This window comes from Dendropsophus ebraccatus, chromosome 5, assembly GCF_027789765.1.
Source record: "Dendropsophus ebraccatus isolate aDenEbr1 chromosome 5, aDenEbr1.pat, whole genome shotgun sequence".
Lineage (NCBI taxonomy): Eukaryota > Metazoa > Chordata > Amphibia > Anura > Hylidae > Dendropsophus > Dendropsophus ebraccatus.
In genome coordinates this window covers 144726248-144745179 of record NC_091458.1, presented here as the reverse complement: position 1 = coordinate 144745179, position 18932 = coordinate 144726248, and the positions used below count along the sequence as shown (strand labels likewise).

Below are 18932 nucleotides of genomic sequence, written 5' to 3'. Positions count from 1 at the left end.
GCAACGAGGTAGCCCTCACAGCGCCCCATGCGGCACATAACCCGTACTACACAGAGCCGAGTTGTTGCAATATCCCGCTGCCTTACGGCATCAGCCGTCTGCTCCCTGTGACGTCATCAGCCGGCGCCGTACAGGAAGCATCTTTGTAGCTGACAGCATGGAGTCGGCCAGCGGTGGTAGTAAGCTGCCGCTGCTTGGCTTTGGGCAGGCGGTGATCGGTCCCCCCGGCTCGGGGAAGACTACCTATGTCCGCGCCATGTATGCTCTCCTCACCAGCATGGGCCGCCGGGCCGCCATCATCAACCTGGACCCGGCCGGGGAGGACGAGCCCGGGGCTGCGGTCACCCTGCAGGAGCTGCTGGCTCTCACCGAAGTGATGGCGGAGCTGCACCTGGGACCCAATGGCGCCTTGCTGTACTGTATGGAGTATTTACAGGGGAACCTGGACTGGTTACGGGAGCGGCTGCTCAGCCTCCGGGGCTCATACCTGCTCATTGACTGCCCGGGGCAAGTGGAGCTCTATACCCATCACCCTGCCCTGCCCAACATCCTGCGGCAGCTGCAGAGCTGGGGGCTGAGGGTGAGGACATGACAGGCGCCCACATATACACGTCATATACACCAGCCATGCAGTCTGAGCTGTCACTGGTGCCATGGAGCCCCCCCCTCCCCCTTATTGGGGTCTTTCTCCAACCTGTTATATTAAAGGGGTACCCCAGCAAAAAACAAACCTTTCAAATCAACTGGTGCCAGAGATTTGTAATTTATTTCTATTAAAACAACTCCTGGAGCAGGAGAGGTTTTCTATGGGGATTTGCTGCTGGTATTGACAATTCCTGACATGGAAAAAGGTGGCAGCAGAGAGCGCTGTGTCAGACTGAAAAGAATACACCACTTCCTGTGGGACATACAGCACAGATTATTTAATAAATATAAATCCCAAATCTATGTAACTTTCTGGCATCAGGTAATGTGAAAGAAAATATTTTTTCGCTGAAGAAAAATGTGTACTTTGTAGTTTACTTCATATGCTAATGAGGTGTTTTGGTGCATTGGGGGCGGGACTTTCATCACCAGTGCACCAGTCTGCCCCGACCACCCCTTGAAATTAGTATAAGGGGTGGCTCTTTACTTTCTCACTGTAGAGCACCAGATGAATATTCATTAGGAGTGGAGGGCCGGTGCGCTGAATGTTGTGGCCCCGCCCCCAGTGCACTAAACTGCCTCATTCACATATAATAAATACGTCACTGTCATAATGCGATTCCCGGTGCACTCTACAGTTCAACTAAGGGATCTGGTTCCCAGCATGTTGCATGCATGAGCCCTATTCTGTTTTATAGGGCTTGTGCATGGGACTGTTGGCTTGTGCCGCGTCTCTCCACATTAAACTGTGGAAAGCACGTGGGATGGCATCATGGCAGTGGCCCTGTAAATTCCCCCAAAATGTGCTCAGCATTTTAATTTCTAATTTTTACTATGAAACATGGCAGCTGGAATGATGTTAGTACTGGCGCCAGCTGCCTCCGTGCAGGGTGCCATGTTGGTTGCATTATGGTTATTTTTATTTTTACCTTCTCTTGTAGTTATGTGCCGTGCACCTCGTGGATTCCCATTACTGTACAGACCCGGCCAAGTTTATCTCTGTCCTCTGTACCTCATTGAGCACCATGCTTCATATAGAGCTGCCTCACATCAATATCCTCTCCAAGGTGGACCTCATTGAGCAGTATGGTAGACTGGGTGAGTATTGTGGGAAGTGAGGACAAGACCTGGTCCCATTAAGGGTTTATCATCCAATTGTGGCTGGCCTCACACTGCCTTAAAATCTTGGAAAAACACCAATAAAAATGCTAGCAGCCAAATGTTAGCTAGAGGTCAGTGAAAGTTTATGATCTGCCTTACACACATGTGGGGAGATTTATCAAACTGGTGTAAAGTAGAACTGGCTCAGTTGCCCCTAGCAACCAATCAGCATCCACCTTTCATTTTCCAAAGAGTCTGTGAGAAAAGAAAAGTGGAATCTGGTTGCCAGTCTGGGCATCTTTTACTTTATACCGGTTTGATAAATATCCCCCATGGTGTTTTTCTCTCCTCTCTGTTGTTTTTGAGGCTGTTTGGTAGTTTTTCCAAAAGCAGCATGCTGAGGAGGTGGTGTTTTTTTTTAACCATAGACTTCAGTGGGATTGATTTGTTCTTTCACATTGTCTGATGTTTTTGCCAGCAGCAAGGTCATGTGATGGCAGAGGAAATAAAAAAAAAATACAACACACAAAAATGCCTAAACCTCAAAAAAGATCATTCACACAAAGTCAGAAATGCCAGAAAAAAAACACAAATGCATGAAAAAAATACTCTGTGCCACATTGGTGTATCTTTCTGGTTTTTTTTATTTATTTATTTTATTTTATTTTTTTCAAATGCATGGGAAAAAAAACATTTAGCAGTTTCTCTGACTTTTTTTTTTTGGATGCCATAAAAACGCCACTCAAAAAGTATGTGTGAGGACATCCTAAAGCTGCATCCAACTCCAGAAGCCACCGCACACTGAAAAATTTTAACAGAGCTGAGTGAAGCTATTTTTTTTTTTTTTTGAGCCGTTTTAAAAAAAAAAAAAAGTTCAGCACACAAAAACACCTAAACCATTCACAAATAAAGTCAAAAACACTAGAAAAAAATACAAGCACATGATAAAAAAAAGCCATGTGTCGCATTGGTGTTGTTTTTTTTTACTAAAATTCTGTGTCAAGGTTGTGTAGTTAATGGGGGTTAATGGGTGCAGGTATGTGTGGAATAACTTCGTCTTGCTGACCTGCACCACAGGTGTAACATGTACAGGGGCTTTTGGGGCACTTTAAAGGGGTTATCCAGCGCTACAAAAACATGGCCCCTTTTCCCCCTACTGTTGTCTCCTGTTCAGGTGCGGTTTGCAATTAAGCTCCATTTACTTCAATGGAACTGAGTTTCAAAACCCCACCCAAACTGGAGACAACAGTAGGGGGAAAGTGGCCATGTATTTGTAGCGCTGGATAACCCCTTTAATAGTAAAAAATCACATGCTATCTGTATTCTCTGCTGGGCTGTGATGTGTGTAAGCCTCAGCTCTGATTCCTGTATTTTAAATGTTTTTTTTTTACTTATTTTTTTTATTTTAAAGTGACAGAGCCCATGTAACAAATGTTAGGCACCCTTGATTTGAATTGTGGTTATCTCGTGAATAAAAAATGTCATTTGTTTCTTTCCATTGTAGCTTTTAACATTGATTACTACACCGAGGTCATGGACCTATCTTATTTGGTGGAACATTTGACTTCTGACCCATTTTTCCGGCGCCACCGAAGTCTTCATGAGAAACTGGCAGAGGTCATTCAGGATTATGGGCTGGTGTCTTTCATGCCGCTTAGCGTCAAGGTCAGGAAAGACTGGAGCCATAACGATTTCATGATTTCATTGGTATAGTAAATGTATGCGTTTCATGCATTTGCTGGAAAGAGACTTTTTTTTTTTTCCAGTTCATACTCTGGGACTATTGCTTTGTAATATATAAAGGTAAAGTTAGTTATTAAGGGTGCCTTCACACGTACTGACTTGCAGCTTATTATCCGCAGAAAATCCACATGGTACATTGAGAATACATTGCCATTGTGTTACATAGTAATCATTATCGCAGCGGATTTAATTGCAATAAACTGGCAGCGTGAAATCTGCTGCGATACGGTACATGTGAAGGCACCCTAAAGCTGAGAAGTTGCAATGCAAATTGAAATGTGTGATTTGAAATCACAAAAGTTTTCTTCTCTATTTCCATGCATAAAAATTCATTGCTAACTGCAGCCGGCAGTTTATTAAGAATTTATTTGCTGCGTTGTATTCTTCAAGAAAAGCTACACTGTAATAGTATAATGGTGTCATACTCAGTTGTATTAGATGTACTCTGCTGTGTGTGCGCACATTGATGTAAATACTTAAAGGGGTTCTTCCTAGAAGAATCTGTCGGTAAGTATCCCTTTTCTGAAATCTGTGGGGAGACCTGACAGTCAGCCTTCAGTATCCCCACAATGTCACCATAGTGGGGAAAAAAAAAAAGCTTCACACAGTTTCGATGACTGGTCCCCTGAGCCTGAGGTGATTCTGTTCCCATTCTGTATTCTGGCCAAAAGACGTGGATACTGAATGGGGGGCCCCTTTTTTATGTATTTTTTACTATAAAACTCATTTAGGCTTTTACATTTTTTTTTAATCTACTTTGAAGATGCTTTTCCTTACTGTAAGGTCTCTTAGGGCCCTATTACAAAGACAGATATTGCGCAGTGCAATAAAGACAACGATCAGCCGAGGAGCAGGCAATCATTCACTCGCCAGCTGATCATTGTCCTTCAAACTGTATAAAAAAAATCATCTGCTGCGCATCGCTCGGGGTGATGCCCGATGCACAGCTGGTGATTGATAAAAGCTGCACGGACATCACTAACAATGTGCCTGCTGTCTAATACGGCCTTTAAATTACGTCTACCATTCCAGCTTTCTCCACACATTCTGTGAATGGCAGCACTCTTTTCCCAATCCCACTAGTCTGCTCTGTTATTTATATGATACATCTAGAACCTTACCATCTCCACCTCAAAAACTATTCCCAAATACCTCCTTCCTTAACTTTGACCTTGTGTAGAGGACAGGATAAAATAAGATATATATATATACACACACAATGGTGCCTTGGATTACGAGCATAATTCGTTCTGGGACCGTGCTTGTAATCCAAATCCACTCTTAAACCAAAGCACATTTTTTCCATAAGAAATCATTGAAATGCAGACAATTGGTTCCACACCCCAAAAATAGTAATTTTATATTCTGAATAACATGTAGAACAGATGAGACAAACTTTTAGAAACAGCTAAATATGTGATTTAATAGGTTACTGTACAGTATAGCAATCAGCATGTGGCATATGATGTATAGTAAGTGCATAAACCTAAAAAACAGCCGCAGTTTGTAGATACAGGATGGACCAACCAGGGCTGATAGAGACTGCAGGGAGCATGAAGGAATGAGCAGGGCAGGTGTGGGCACATACATGCAGCACTCCCTGACCAGGAGAGAGGGGTTACAGTTAGGGTGCCTTCACACATACCGTATTTATCGCATGAAACTCGCACGAAAGTAGCTGCGTTTTTTGTGGTGGTAAACTCTCCAGTAAAAATAATGTGAAAATCAAAACTCGCATGTAAAAATCGCACCAAACATGCAGCGAGAATACACATACACTTAAACATAAGAGTCACAGCGCCTGCACAGATACACTCTGGTGAAATGGAGTATGGACAGGACTCGCGTGGTGGATCAGGGGGTCGTGGTGCTGCTCACAATAGCCATAGTTCATGCTATAACAACCATAATAAGAAGAAAAGGAGCGCACTCACCCCGTAAAATTGAATACTTCTTTATTCTTTCATCAAAGATTAAAAGCCATCCATGAGTACATCGGGTGGTAGGAACGCCAAAACACTCAAATCACTGAAGACGTGCTGTTTTTAACATGGTTGTTGTTTTTTAATATGCTTTGGAATAAAGATTTTTGGACATTTTAACTCCTTCACGTTTTTTTTGAGCTGTGATTTCCTTCTACTTTTATGGACTGCATACCTGGGTGAACGGCCCATTTCTTATCACCTGCTCCTTACCAAGAAGGTTGCCGTCAATATTGGGACATATTCACACGGTGAGCTGACCTTGTTCTATAATTTTTTTGAAAGAATAAAGAAGTATTAAATTTTACAGGGCGAGTGCGCTCCTTCTCTTCTTCTTACTGTTGTTAGAGAATACACATACATTGACTATATAGCAATCAGTATCACTGTAGATTTATGTGCGAGAAACTCACATCGATAAATACGCAGTGTGAAGGCATCCTTATGGAAAGATTACCTCCACAGTCCTGTCCTCTGATGTAAGCCCCAGCCTGAAGTGGATCTGCTATGATTTGGAAGTTGATGGAGACTTCCTAGGTCAGAGTACAGGGCTGTAGACCCAGCTATGCAGACCATGCCCCTCCCCCACTCCGCCTCCCACCCAGTACAGGGAGCTCTTAAACCAAGTTACTCTTAAACCAAGGTACCACTGTATATAATTTAAAGACTGGATGATTGTATTGAGGCTAATAACCACCTTGCTCTTACCTAGGATGAAGAAAGTTTGAAGAGAGTCTTGGCAGCTGTGGACAAAGCCAGTGGCTTCTGCTTTGGGGAGGACTATAGATCACTTGGCAACCTCATGTCTGTAGCCGTGGGAGCAGATTTCCACTTCACATCGTATCCTTTTCTTACAAAAAAAAAAAATGACCGTAAACAAAAGATTTCACCTGATAAGAATAAAATGTCCCTGCAGCCTGTGCCCAGTCTTCCTTTAGTCTCACCCTTGGGCTTTTTGTTTTATGCTTAAGGATAGCTTCACACGTACCGGATGCACAGCGGATTTCACGCTGCAAGTTTTCTGCGGATCCTGGTAGTGTGAAGTTGATGGGTCACATACCGGCAGCGGAATTTTCATTCCGCTGCCAGTATGTGACCCGGCCCCTTTAACCCTCCGCAGCCCCCAGTTCAGAGCATACCTTACAGGCGCCGAGCAGGTAATGTATGCTCCGGGCCGGGGGGTTAAAGGGGCCGAGTCACATACTGGCAGTGGAATGAAAATTTCGCTGCGGATATGTAACTCCATAGACCTTCATACTACATGGATCCGCAGCGGATTTCGCTGCAAACACGCAGCGTGAAATCCGCTGGGGATCCGGTACGTGTGACGCTACCGTAAAAGGTACCTACTACTTCGTTTGTGTGGCAGGATACCTTTTCCAGACTCCTGGGGCTCTGCACTCTGTTCTAAAGCGAGTAAACTTACAACGCAGCCTGTGGAGCTTCCAGCAGGTCCGTACTATGCTTTCATTAGAACAGAGTGCAGAGCCGCAGGAGTTTTAATAAGGTATCTACTAACGCAATGGTAGTTATCTATTGTAAGATAAAGCGTTAGTCATTTGTAGTAACTAGAGATGAGCGACTATATCCATGTTTTCCAGATAGCCTTAGGGCTTTATCCAACTTCAGCAGCCCCAGCTAATCAAATGCCGAAAGTTCGGGTTCGGAACGACTCGAGCATGCTCGAGGTTCGCTCATCTCTAGTAGTAACCAATCAGTAGTATAATGCATATAAGACACTCTACAGGGATGAATGACAGGCAGAGAGGCCACTAACGTGCTTCTTTGCCTGCCAATTATCCTTGAAAGAGTGCACGGACACTCACAGAGCCGTGAGTTCTGGCCTTTCTCCCTGCAGCACGCCGGAATAAAACATTTCCTCCCATATACCCCCTAGGTGGACAGCACACCAAGTATGGTAAGAGAATGCTTAAGGGGCTGCTAACAAAGTTATATGGGTTATAGCTGTGGTTGGTTTCCTTTAATGTTGCTGTAGACCAAATGTTATCCACTTATTGATGACTTTCTTCACTGTGTTCAATAATACGTCTAATTCCTTGGAAACTTTTTTTTTAGTACCCTTTGATGTGTTTACAGACCATGTAAAATGAAACTAGAACAGCTGAACTTGTACTATAATATGACTATAATATATATAATGTGACTATATATAATATAATACTATGACTGTACGATATATAATATGACTATATATAGTGTAATAATACTATAATATGACTAAATGATGATTCTGAACACAACCCCCATTATGTTACTTTTAGCAATTTTATTTAAAAGCCCTGGAGCCATAAGCTTTTACTGTGTCATACTTTACTATAATGACTTACTATGTAAATATGGCGTATGTTTCACAGTTTTCTGTTAAATAAACCTTAACCCATCCTGCAGAACGCTGGCATTTCAGGAGAAATATGTTGAAGACGAAAAAAGAACAGTAGAAGAAGAAGCTTTAGACTTGTGACACAGCTACCTGTGAAAGTTCTTTGTGTGAACTTAAATTCTCTCCTTCAAACGTATCTTGATGCTGAAGTTAGAGTTCTCAAACAAAGGCCCAATACACCAGTCTTAAGTAAAGCTCTACAATGCAAAGATTGTAGACTATAGTGTCACAATACACCAAGACATCCAGGATACTACACACAGACCCGGGTAGAGGTGCAGATAAGTGTTTTCTAGTAGGTTGGACTAAAGGCCCTAATACAATAAACTGTTATCACCCTAACTTACTGATCATTAAGGCCCATAATCATTTAGTGTGATACACTGTATGAATGATGTCAGCTAATCGTGGTCTTTCAACATGCTGAAAGATCACGATTATGTCAGGGACAGTCTGATGCATGTCGCTCCGTGTAATAGGAGCAGCGGTCACAAACTTGCACTGACTTTAATGGGCCGCCCGAATGATTGGAGCCGCTCCTCCCCACTCACTGTCTGTGCGTCTAATAGTACAGAGCTCACTTCCCCCTCGCTGCCTGGACTAACTGGTTGACACTCGCTTCCCCTGGAAAATTGTGCCATGTAACACATCCTTAAGTTTGTGTCTGATTTTTGTCTCTAAGTTGCGATTGGTTGCTATCACGAGGCCACTCTGCTTAGTAGACACTGGGATCACAAAGCCTTGTTTTCTCTTTTCTATTCTATTTTGAATGCTTATTGATTTGAGTCTATGTTCTAAACAAGCCATAGAGGTGAGTTTTTGTTGTAAATTATTTATTTTTTTGTATAAAGAAAATGGATAAACCAAAAATGTTGTGTGCTGTTTTCTTCCTACACAGTCCTATAAAGAAGGCATGTCCAAAGTCCGGCCCGCGGGCCCGAACTTTTACGGCCCCCCAGGTATCCGGCAGCCACAGATACCTTGCGCCACGCCACTCTAGTGCACAGAAAAGGAAAGCCGAAATCTCGCGATGTCCGAGATTTCGGCTTTCCTTTCCCGTGCACTAGAGCAGTGTTTTTCAACCAGTGTGCCGCGGGCGCCGTCCCCCTCACCTACTGGCCCGAACGTGCTCCTCCAATCAGGGGAGACCAGGAGGGGTCTCCCCTGATTGGAGGAGCACGTCCGGGCCAGTAGGTGAGGGGGACGGCGCCCGCGGCGAGCATCTCAAGGAAGGTGAGCAGAGATGGGGGAGAAACAGGAGAGAAGCAGGGGGGAGAGAAACATGGGGATGGGGGAGAAGCAGGGGGGAGAGAAACATGGGGATGGGGAGAAGCAGGGGGGAGAGAAACATGGGGATGGGGGAGAAGCAGGGGAGAGAGAAACATGGGGATGGGGGAGAAACAGGGGAGAGAAGCATGGGGGAGAAAAACATGGGGATGGGGGAGAGAAACAGGGATATCCCTTTTGTGTTTATCGAAACAGGCCCAGGTTTCACACTGAGTGAGTATAAATACATTTAGAATCTTTATTATTAACTATATGTATAATATGTACTGTTTTAGTGTCATTTTGTGGCATTTTGGTTGGTGGTGTGCCCTGGGATTTTTTAAGTATAAAAAGTGTGCCGTTTTCAATAAACTTTGTAAAAAAAAGTTTATTTGCATTCATTTTAATGGTCCAAAGAATGTCAAGCAAAATAGTCGGCCCTCGCACATGTTCACTTCATCAAATTTGGCACTCTTCGAAAAAAGTTTGGACATGCCTGCTATAAAGTAATGTTTTAATATAGGGATGCTGTTCAAGGGGTTGTAAAAGGAGTTGTAGAAATATGGTGAAGCAGCAGCTGTAAATAGACATGTTCTCATGGATTTGTATCCGCATTGGGTATGAGTTGACTGTTAAAGGAGAAGTCCAGTCCAAATTATTTTTTAATAAGTTATTACTTATGGAAAATTAGACAAATTTCTAATGTACATTAATTATGGAAAATGCACATATAGGGCTATTTCCCTTAATTTTATAGATCATGGAGGTTTTAGAATTCTCTCAGATACAGTGACGTCACAACCCAGGGTGTAATTCCTATGGAGTGTCCAGCAGGGGGCGTTCTATATGTAGAAGTCTATGGGGCTTTATTGTTTCTATGGATGTCTATGTAAACTAATGTACAGTGTGTTTTATTAAATGAATATAGTATGTACATAGTATGAGCAGATGATGGGGGAGTAGTACCGGGGCCAATCTCCATCACCGGTAAGCCCGCCGAACCCCCACCGCACTGCACTTTGTACACTGAACTACTACTCCCATCATCTGCTCATAGTATAAGCAGGTGATGGGAGTAGTAGCTGGGTTATCCCTATCACATGCTTGCCAGGCACAGGGGGGAGCCGCTCATCACAGTGCAGTGCAGCCATCATGCCCTCTCTGCTCCCCCCTCCTCCTCCTTCAGGAATCTGGGCAAACTTCCCCCTATCCCATGGCTGTCTCCCCGCCTGGCCGCCGCTCTCCGCTCACACATACTGGCTCCCGGTGCTTTCCGGTGTCCACACTGACCGTCCTCTCCCACACGTGCTCACACATACCGGATCCCGATGTCCACGGCCGACACGTGTGGGAGAGGGCGGTCAGTGCGGACACCGGAAAGCATCGGGAGCCAGTATGTGAGAGCGGCGGCCAGGCGGGGAGTCAGCCATGGGATAGGGGGAAGTTTGCCCAGATCCCGGAAGAAGGAGGAGGGGTCATGATGGCTGCGCTGTGATGAGCGGCTCCCCCCTGTCAGCGGCGGCAAGCATGTGATAAGGATAACCCAGCTACTACTCCCATCACCTGCTTATACTATGAGCAGATGATGGGAGTAGTAGTTCAGTGTATATAGTCCAGTGCACCGGCGGTTTGGCGGGCTTACCCGTGATGGAGATCGGCCCTGATACTGCTTCCCCATCATCTGCTCATACTATGAGCAGATGATGGGAGGAGTAGTACTGTTTATATGTGACAGCAGCATCGGGGAGGGAGGGGGGGAGGTAGATGCACAGGCACCTCTCTCCCTCCCTGCTCGGTGCCCTCCTAATGTACTGATTAAATACATTTATGGAATACTTTGGGGAGCAAGGACTCTTGCTCACCAAAGTATTCCATGAATGTATTCATTCAATAAAGCACACTGTACATTACATTCCATTAGTTTACATAGGCATCTATAGAAACAATAAAGTCCCATAGACTTCTACATATAGAGCACCCCCTGCTGGACACTCCATAGGAATTACACCCTGGGTCGTGACGTCACTGTATCTGAGAGAATTCTAACACTCCATGATCTACTAAATTAAGGGAAATAGCTCTATATGTGCATTTCCCATAATTAATGTACATTAGAAATTTGTCTAACTTTCCATAGGTAATCAACAATCAAACAGTAATAACAATCAAATAATAATTAATAATTTTGCCCGGACTTTTCCTTTAAGGTGCCACAATGCTGTAAGCAAAATACAATCCTCCCAGGCATTCTTTAGCTGCAAATGGTTTAGCACTAGAGGTTAGTGCATGGGTCTCCAAACTGCGGCCCTCCAGCTGTTGCAAAACCACAATTCCCATCATGCCCGGACAGCTAAAGCTTTGGATTTGGCTGTCTAGACATGATGGGAAATGTAGTATTGCAACAGCTGGAGGGCTGCAGTTTGGAGACCCATGGGTTAGTGAATCTGCAATTCGTCAGTAGTGAACCTGACATTTCTGCTGGCACACACAGTATTTTACCCTAACGCCCTATGACCGCACCCCTGGAGAGCACCTCTCACCACAGGACAGAAAACCTGAGAAGATAAAAGCTTGACACGACTCTCCACACCTCAGTTCAGGTTTCCTGTCCTGCGGATGGGAGCCTGGGAAGAGTGCTCCCGTTGGGGAGTGAAGCAAATACTTCTCCGAGGCTGCAGGTCCTCCGATTGCTGTGGAGGGAGTGGGGCTCCCTGGCGGCGTAAGTCTCCGCTGCAGAGTCTGCTGGGGGTCTCATCGGGCGCTGCTTCGCTGCTGGGCAGTGTTTCTGGCCGGCTCGCTGGTCAGGAGTGTGGGGATCCCAGCCGTCTGTGTACACTGTCCTGGCTTCACGGAGCTCTGACGTTGGCGTGCGCATGCGCACTGACGTGTTACGCATTTTTGGCGCCGTCTGATGACATTCCTGGCCCGGTTGCGTCACTTCCGGCGCAGAGCCCGGGAAAATCTATTTGAGGCTTCCGGAAGCAGCGGTCAGGCACCCGAAGCCTGACTAGTGGTTGGGTGAGAGGTTCTTATGTCTCTGTTCTGTGAGTAATGGGAATTTTCTTCTTGTTGTTTATTGTAGAAATCCCCTCCCAGCTCTAAATCTTCCAGGAAGTCGTCTGAAAAACAACATCATAAAAGTTGTGCAGAATGTGGAAGAAATCTTAAAGACGATTACCCTAAAAATGTTTGCCCTAAATGCATTGATGCTCTGGTGGCAAGTGAAACTGCAGCTCTAGCAGATACCATCAAAAAAATTGTCAGAGAGGAGGTTCAATCTTCCATTAGCAAGCTAGCTATACCGGTCCAATCAGACGCTCCGCAGCCGGGTCCAATGCCGTCAGGCAGAGTCAGAAACTGCCGTATTAAATTGGATGGAAGATTTAGAGGAAGGGGAAGTATGTACTATCTCATCTCCTGATGAAGAAGGGGAATCTTCGAGTAGACTATTATTTCCTGTAGAAGATACGGACCAACTTATTAAGGCAATTAGAGCTTCCATGAGAATTGAAGACCCTAAACAGACAAAAACAGCAGAAGATGCATTATATGATGGGTTAGGGCCAAAGAAAACCAGTACTTTTTCCTTACACCAAAACATAAAATCTCTTATAAGGAAAGAATAGGATAATCCTGATAGGAAATTCTATGTTCCCCGCTTCTTCAAGAGGAAGTATCCCTTTGAGGAGCCTGAATTTAAACATTGGGATAGAACACCATCATTAGATGCCCCTGTAGCAAAAATCACCAAAAAGAATACAATACCATTTGATGACTTGGGGTCACTTACAGATCCGATGGATCAGAAAGCCGACTATTTCAACCGTAAAACCTGGGAAGCCAGCACAGCAGCTCTAAGAACAAACATAGCTTTCACATGTGTGGCAAGGGTTTGGTTGGGAGATCTAAAAACTCAGTTCCCTTTACGTCCTCAGCAGCAGCACAAATGGGGGAAGATCCTATCTTCCTGCAATGGTAGGACAGATGGTACTAATAAAAGATTGATTAGGAGCCCTATAAGAAGGCCATACAGACCCCTCCTCCTTGTGTTTTTTTCTGTCCTCCTGTGGGACAGGTGGTAGGAGAGGGAAGCAGGCTCAGGCCTATGTTTGTGTCTGACTTTCCTTTCCAAAGATTCTTCCTTTCCACATGGTCGTGTGGAGAGGGGAAATTTATAAAAATGTTGTTTTTCCTGCTCTGCTGTATCAGAGAGGAGATTATTTACTTTTTAGTAGAGTTATCACTCAGCTTCTCTGCTGTATGGAGCCGCTGTGTGAGGAAAGCCAGGAAGCTGCTGCAGTAAGTATCATGGTGCTGCCAGACCTGTGTCCTCACCTGGGCGGCTGCTGCAGTAAGTATCATGGTGCTGCCAGACCTGTGTCCTCACCTGGGCGGCTGCTAATTTTCTTGATACTTCAGCAAGGTAAGATATGCTGCTTTTTCTTTTGAGCTGGAAGCCTGGCCTGTGTGTCAGGAGGATTATTTGATATATATGTTGTATTCGGCTTTTACGCCTCAAATGTTTTGTTTCAATGTCTTTCACTTTTTTTAACATTGGTTGTGCAAGTCCTGTTAGACTGCTTCACTATATGAGTGACCTATGTGACTATAGTGTGTATACATGAACACAGCTTTAAAGCTGCTAGTTGGGTATTTAGTACACCTGCTGTCTCATTATTTTCTCCAGTACTGCTACAATGAAGCTATGAAACTGTGTATGTGTGTGAACACAGCCCTAGAGCTGCTAATTGTGCACACCTATTGCCTCATTACTTTCTATAGTACTGCCATCAGATGATGCAGTGAAGCTATAAAACTGTGTGTGTGCACACAACCCTAGAGCTGCTAGTTGTGCAGTGTGCACACCTGCAGCCTGATTACTTTCTATAGTACTGCTACCAGATGATGCAGTGAAGCTCTGAAACTGTATGTGAACACAGCCCTAGAGATGCTAATTGTGTACACCTGTTGCCTCATTACTTTCCATAGTACTGCCATCGGATGATGTGGTGAGGCTATAAAACTGTGTGTTTGTGTGTGCACACAACCCTAGAGCTGCTATTTGTGCATTGTGAACACCTGCTGCCTAATTACTTTCTATAGTACTGCTACCACATGATGCAGTGAAATTGTGTGTGTGAACACAGCCTTAGAATTGTAGTTGTGTAATGTGTATACCTGCGGTCTGATTACTTTCCAGTATTTCTATCAGATGATACAATGAAGCTATAAAACTGTGTATGAACACAGCCTTAGAGTTATTGTGTAGTGGTAGATACACCTCCTGTGTAATAACTTTCACTAATACTGCTAACAGATGACGCAGTCACCCTATGGAGCGTCTGTGTGCTACTCCAGTGCTGCCATTTAAGAATGCAGTGAAGCTACTGTGTGTGAACACGGCCTTAGAATTGTTAGTTGTATACTATACACCTGCTGTCTATTTATTTTCACTATACTGCTATCAGATGATACAGTGATCATGTGGACCTTCTGTGTGCTAACATTTAAGAATGCAGTGAAGCTACTGTGTGTGAACACTGCCTTAGAATTTAGTTGTGTACTATGTACACCTGCTGGTTAATTACCTTCGCTAATACTGCTATCAGATGATGGTTATCATGTGGACCTTCTGTGTGCTGCTATTTAAGAATGCAGTGAAGTTATGAAGCCACTATGTGTGAACATTGCCTTAGAATTGTAGTGTACTGTGTAACACCTGCTGTCTGATTTCTTTCACTATACTGCTATCAGATGATGCAGTGCCCTGTGAAGCTGCTGTGTGTGAACACAGCCTTAGAGTTGCTAGTTGTGTACTGGATACATCTATCTAATTACTTCCCTAATACTGCTATCAGATTATATAGTGACCGTATGGAGCTATGTGTGTGAGCAGATGCTTAGAGCTGCTGGATGTGTACTGGATACACCTGCTATCTGATTACTTTCCATAATACAGCCATCAGATGATGCAGTGATTCTATGGAGTTTTTTTTGCGCTGCTCCAGTGCTGCTATTTAAGAATGCAGTAAAGCTACTGTGTGTGAACATGGCCTTAGGATTGTAGACATGTACATCTGTGTACTATCTGATTAGTACTGTTATCAGATAATGCAGTGACCTATGAAGCTACATCTTAGAGATGCTGGATGTGTACTGTGTATACCTACAGTCTAATTACTCTGTAATACTGTGTACACCTGCTGTCTAGTTACACTCTGTAATACTGATATCAGATGATGCAGTGACCCTATGGAGCTTCTGTGTACTGAAGGATGCAGTAAAGCTATGAAGCTGCTATGTGTGAACACCGCCTTAGGATTGTTGGTTGCATATTCAGTGCACCTGTGTGTCTGATTCCAGGCACTCTGCACTAGTCTGTTAGTCGGCCGGTCAGTCTGGCACAACTTCCATCCTTGGATGTAGCAGGATTCTGGTAACAGAACTTCTGGAGGCGTACAGATCCTGCAAGATTCCACTTTCAGGTGGCAGGGAATTCATTTGTAGATTGCAACTTTTTCTCAGAGACAATGACTGCTTAAGATTTTACATCTGAATGATAATCTACAGGCTGAACTGGATGGAGTCCGAGGTCATGGCTCCTTCAGACGCACAAAGACCTTGTTCAGAAAATAATAATAATAATAATAATAATTAATGAATAAAATAAATGTCTATATTACTATAGCTGAGCAGTATACTTGGCTGCCCGATCCCCACGGTTTGGAGACTGGTCCTTTGTTGTAAGGGGGCAGATGTTCACTCCAATATAAAGAGAGTTGGATCTGTATTAGACATTCTCATGAAAGTTCTTTTTTTCTTATGATCAGGTCCATTATCTGCCCCAGTCTAATAAGAAGAGAAGGAACTTCTACTTTTGTTCCCCATTCCGTAGGAATTCTAGTACGGAAGGTAAAGGAAAGAATCCTGCACAAGAAGGACCAGATGTCTCGGAGGCCTTGGGGATGGGAACAAGAACTTGTGACTACGTCTTTTCTGATAATTTATTTCCATAATGAGAGAGGTCTGTACCAGTGTTATATGATAGGAAAGGCTACCATATTGAATTTTGATCTGTGGGTCCCTCCTAGAGCGATGTTATCTGACCGTGTATACCTGTATGCGGCCTCCTCTGAGGAAGGTGCTGTATGTGGGATCTATGATCTGTAGGTCCCTCCTAGAAGAAGGATGTTATGTGACCAGGTATACCTGCATGTACCTGTATACGGCCTTCTCTGAGGAGGCGGTTGTATGGAGGATTTATGCTCTAGTTCCCTCCTAGAAGAAGGACGTTATCTGGCCATGTATACCCACATGTACCTGTCTACAGACAAAAGCTGCATATTCCTTTACATCAAGACCCTTTGTACAAGGCAATTGGAATTCTTTTCAATTTACAGCCCTTCTGTCTGGAATCATCTTGGCTCCATCTACAGTCACCAAGGTGATGTCTATTGTACTTTGACTGTCTGAGAAAATTGAAGCTCATCATTGTTTCTGGCATGGAACAATTCCTAGGGAGGAGAATAGATCCCCAGTCTGTGACTCTCTCTTCCTCCAGAGAGATTACAGAAGTTGACACAAGTCTGGGTTCTCGGCACTCCCCAGTTGCTGTCACTTCATCTGATACCCTTGGGTCTTATGTCTACACTGGAAATAACACCCAGAGACAAGGATAGCTTTCCCTGCTCAATGGCAACAGTCTCCCAATAAAGTGGGTAGAGAAAACCATTGATGTATCAAGCACACAGTGGGGCGCTTGTATGCAGGAGCAACGAGCAAAGGAGCCTTAATCCCCATTAGAGATGTTGCTGGCATCCAACATATGAAGGGAATACTAGTCCACTCCAGCACATCAATCTATGGTAAGCTATCACTATAAGATCAAAACCGCATCTAGGATGGCGCATATCGATCTTTTTAGGGGCACTAAATCAGTAGCATTACCACTGGAGGCAGGGGCATTTTGTCTGCTGGCAATCTATGCTGCGATGTAATCCTGTCGGAAGAACGGTCTCTGGACCAGAAGCTTTCTGGTAAATCGCATGGAGAATAGACCTATTCCTATTGAAGGTTCAAATTGGAAAACCTTTTTTCCTCACTCCTATAAAGCCCAGAGTCTTGCAGAATCTCAGACAAGGTTGGGCCTTGGTCAGCCTCATTTGCCCCTATTGACCCAAGAGGGCATGGTTCACAATGGTGAGCCCCCTGCCTAAGAATCTTCTGGGAACTCTCCCAGTCTCCCCAGCTACTGACACAGAGTAGCAGAGATTACCCCCAGCGTCCCTGCCAGGTGTGGGCAGAGTCTAAAAATCTTGCAAGTAGCAAGTCTCGGTTTTCATGATGGCCTCTTATGGCGCTAATTCCATAGGAATAATCTGGAGGCTTCTGTATACCCTCAGTTAATAACTCAAGAGGGTAGGCTTGTCCGAAGCTTGACTGCCGTCAACAAGGTGGGAATTGATATGCTGTCAAAGTGGTAACCACTCTTCTGCAGTCCAGAGCCACAACTGCCTACAGAACCTACCTGAAGGTAAAGAAGATGTTTGAAGCCTGGTGGGTGAGTCTCTTCCACATCTCCATTGTTACAATCCATTACTCCTGCCAACACGGGAGAGAAGGAGCTTCATCCCTTAGATGTGGGAAGGGCTTGGAGCATGTATATTGAACGGGCAAACTCCTTCAGGAAATCTAACCACTTATTTTTATCCTTTGCAGGGAAAAACAAAGGATGCGAGTCATCCAAAGCTTCTCTGTCCAGATGGATAAGGGAAGTCATCTCCATATGCTACCAAGAAGCTGGATTACAGGTACCTGGTGCAATCAAGGCATATTCAACGAGGGCAATATCATCCACATGGGCTGAAAAAAGATCTGTACCCTTGGAACAAATATGCAGGACTGCCTCATGGTCGTCCGTCATTACCTTTGTCAAGCACTATAGACTAGATATTCACGAGTTAACCAGTTTTTGGCTCAGCCATTCTGTCTTCTGTAATGTAATGGCCCTCCCTAGTCTGTTTTCATAGCTTGCTATATCCCCATTTGTGCTGCTGCTGAGGACGTAAAGGGAAAGGATAATTTTTTACTCACCGTAAATTTTCTTTCCTGTAGTCCGAAGCAGCAGCACAGACTTCCCGCCCTGATTTAAACAAACTATTTATGCAGTGTACCTTGATTGTTTTAATGCCTTATTAACTAAGATTTTATTATGAATTTTAAATTTTTTTGTCGTTAGAATTGACACAAGGAGGAGGGGTCTGTATGGCCTTCTTATAGGGCTCCTAATCAATCTTTTATTAGTACCATCTGTCCTACCATTGCAGGAAGATAGGATCTTCCCCCATTTGTGCTGCTGCTTCGGACTACAGGAAAGAAAATTTACGGTGAGTAAAAAATTATCCTTTATCTAAAGATAAGTGCAAAGATAAGTTCAAATGCAAAAATTATAGAAGACTTCCCAATTATCACTAAAGCTGCAGATTATCTCGCAGATGCGTCTGTAGACTCCCTTAAGATGACAGCAAGATCTGCGGCATTATCAAACTCCGCTTGAAGAGCGGTCTGGCTAAAATCATGGAAGGGGGATGCAGCATGCAAGGGAAAATTATGTGCCTTACCTTGTGATGGGGAATTCCTCTTTGGGCCAGTTCTAGACACTCTGCTTGAGAAGGCCTGTGACAATAAGAAAGACTTCCCTGCTCTGTCAAAACCTCATGACAAAGGCAAGGCAAAAGGCAGTTTAAGAGATCATTCAGACCTCGCCAAGATACAAATAAAAAGTTTAAAGGACA

At 44.2% G+C, this 18932-nt stretch overlaps 1 protein-coding gene across 1 annotated transcript; it reads left to right on the top strand.

Annotated features, from left to right (window-relative positions):
- Positions 1-89: 89 nt before the first annotated feature.
- GPN2 (GPN-loop GTPase 2) lies at positions 90-8742 on the top strand. Its single transcript, XM_069971537.1, has 5 exons — positions 90-580; positions 1587-1743; positions 3251-3411; positions 6184-6311; positions 7881-8742. Exons 1-5 carry the CDS (start codon positions 158-160, stop codon positions 7951-7953), a joined length of 942 nt encoding a protein of 313 aa, XP_069827638.1. The 5' UTR covers positions 90-157; the 3' UTR covers positions 7954-8742.
- The last annotated feature ends 10190 nt before the right edge of the window (positions 8743-18932 follow it).

What these genes read in the sequence shown, in the direction of transcription:
- GPN2 (XM_069971537.1), top strand. Translation starts at nt 158, where the DNA reads ATGGAGTCGGCCAGCGGTGGTAGTAAGCTGCCGCTGCTTGGCTTTGGG. An exon ending in TGCAGAGCTGGGGGCTGAGG is followed by an intron (nt 581 to 1,586) that starts GTGAGGACATGA and finishes CTTCTCTTGTAG; the next exon opens with TTATGTGCCGTGCACCTCGT. An exon ending in GCAGATTTCCACTTCACATC is followed by an intron (nt 6,312 to 7,880) that starts GTATCCTTTTCT and finishes CCCATCCTGCAG; the next exon opens with AACGCTGGCATTTCAGGAGA.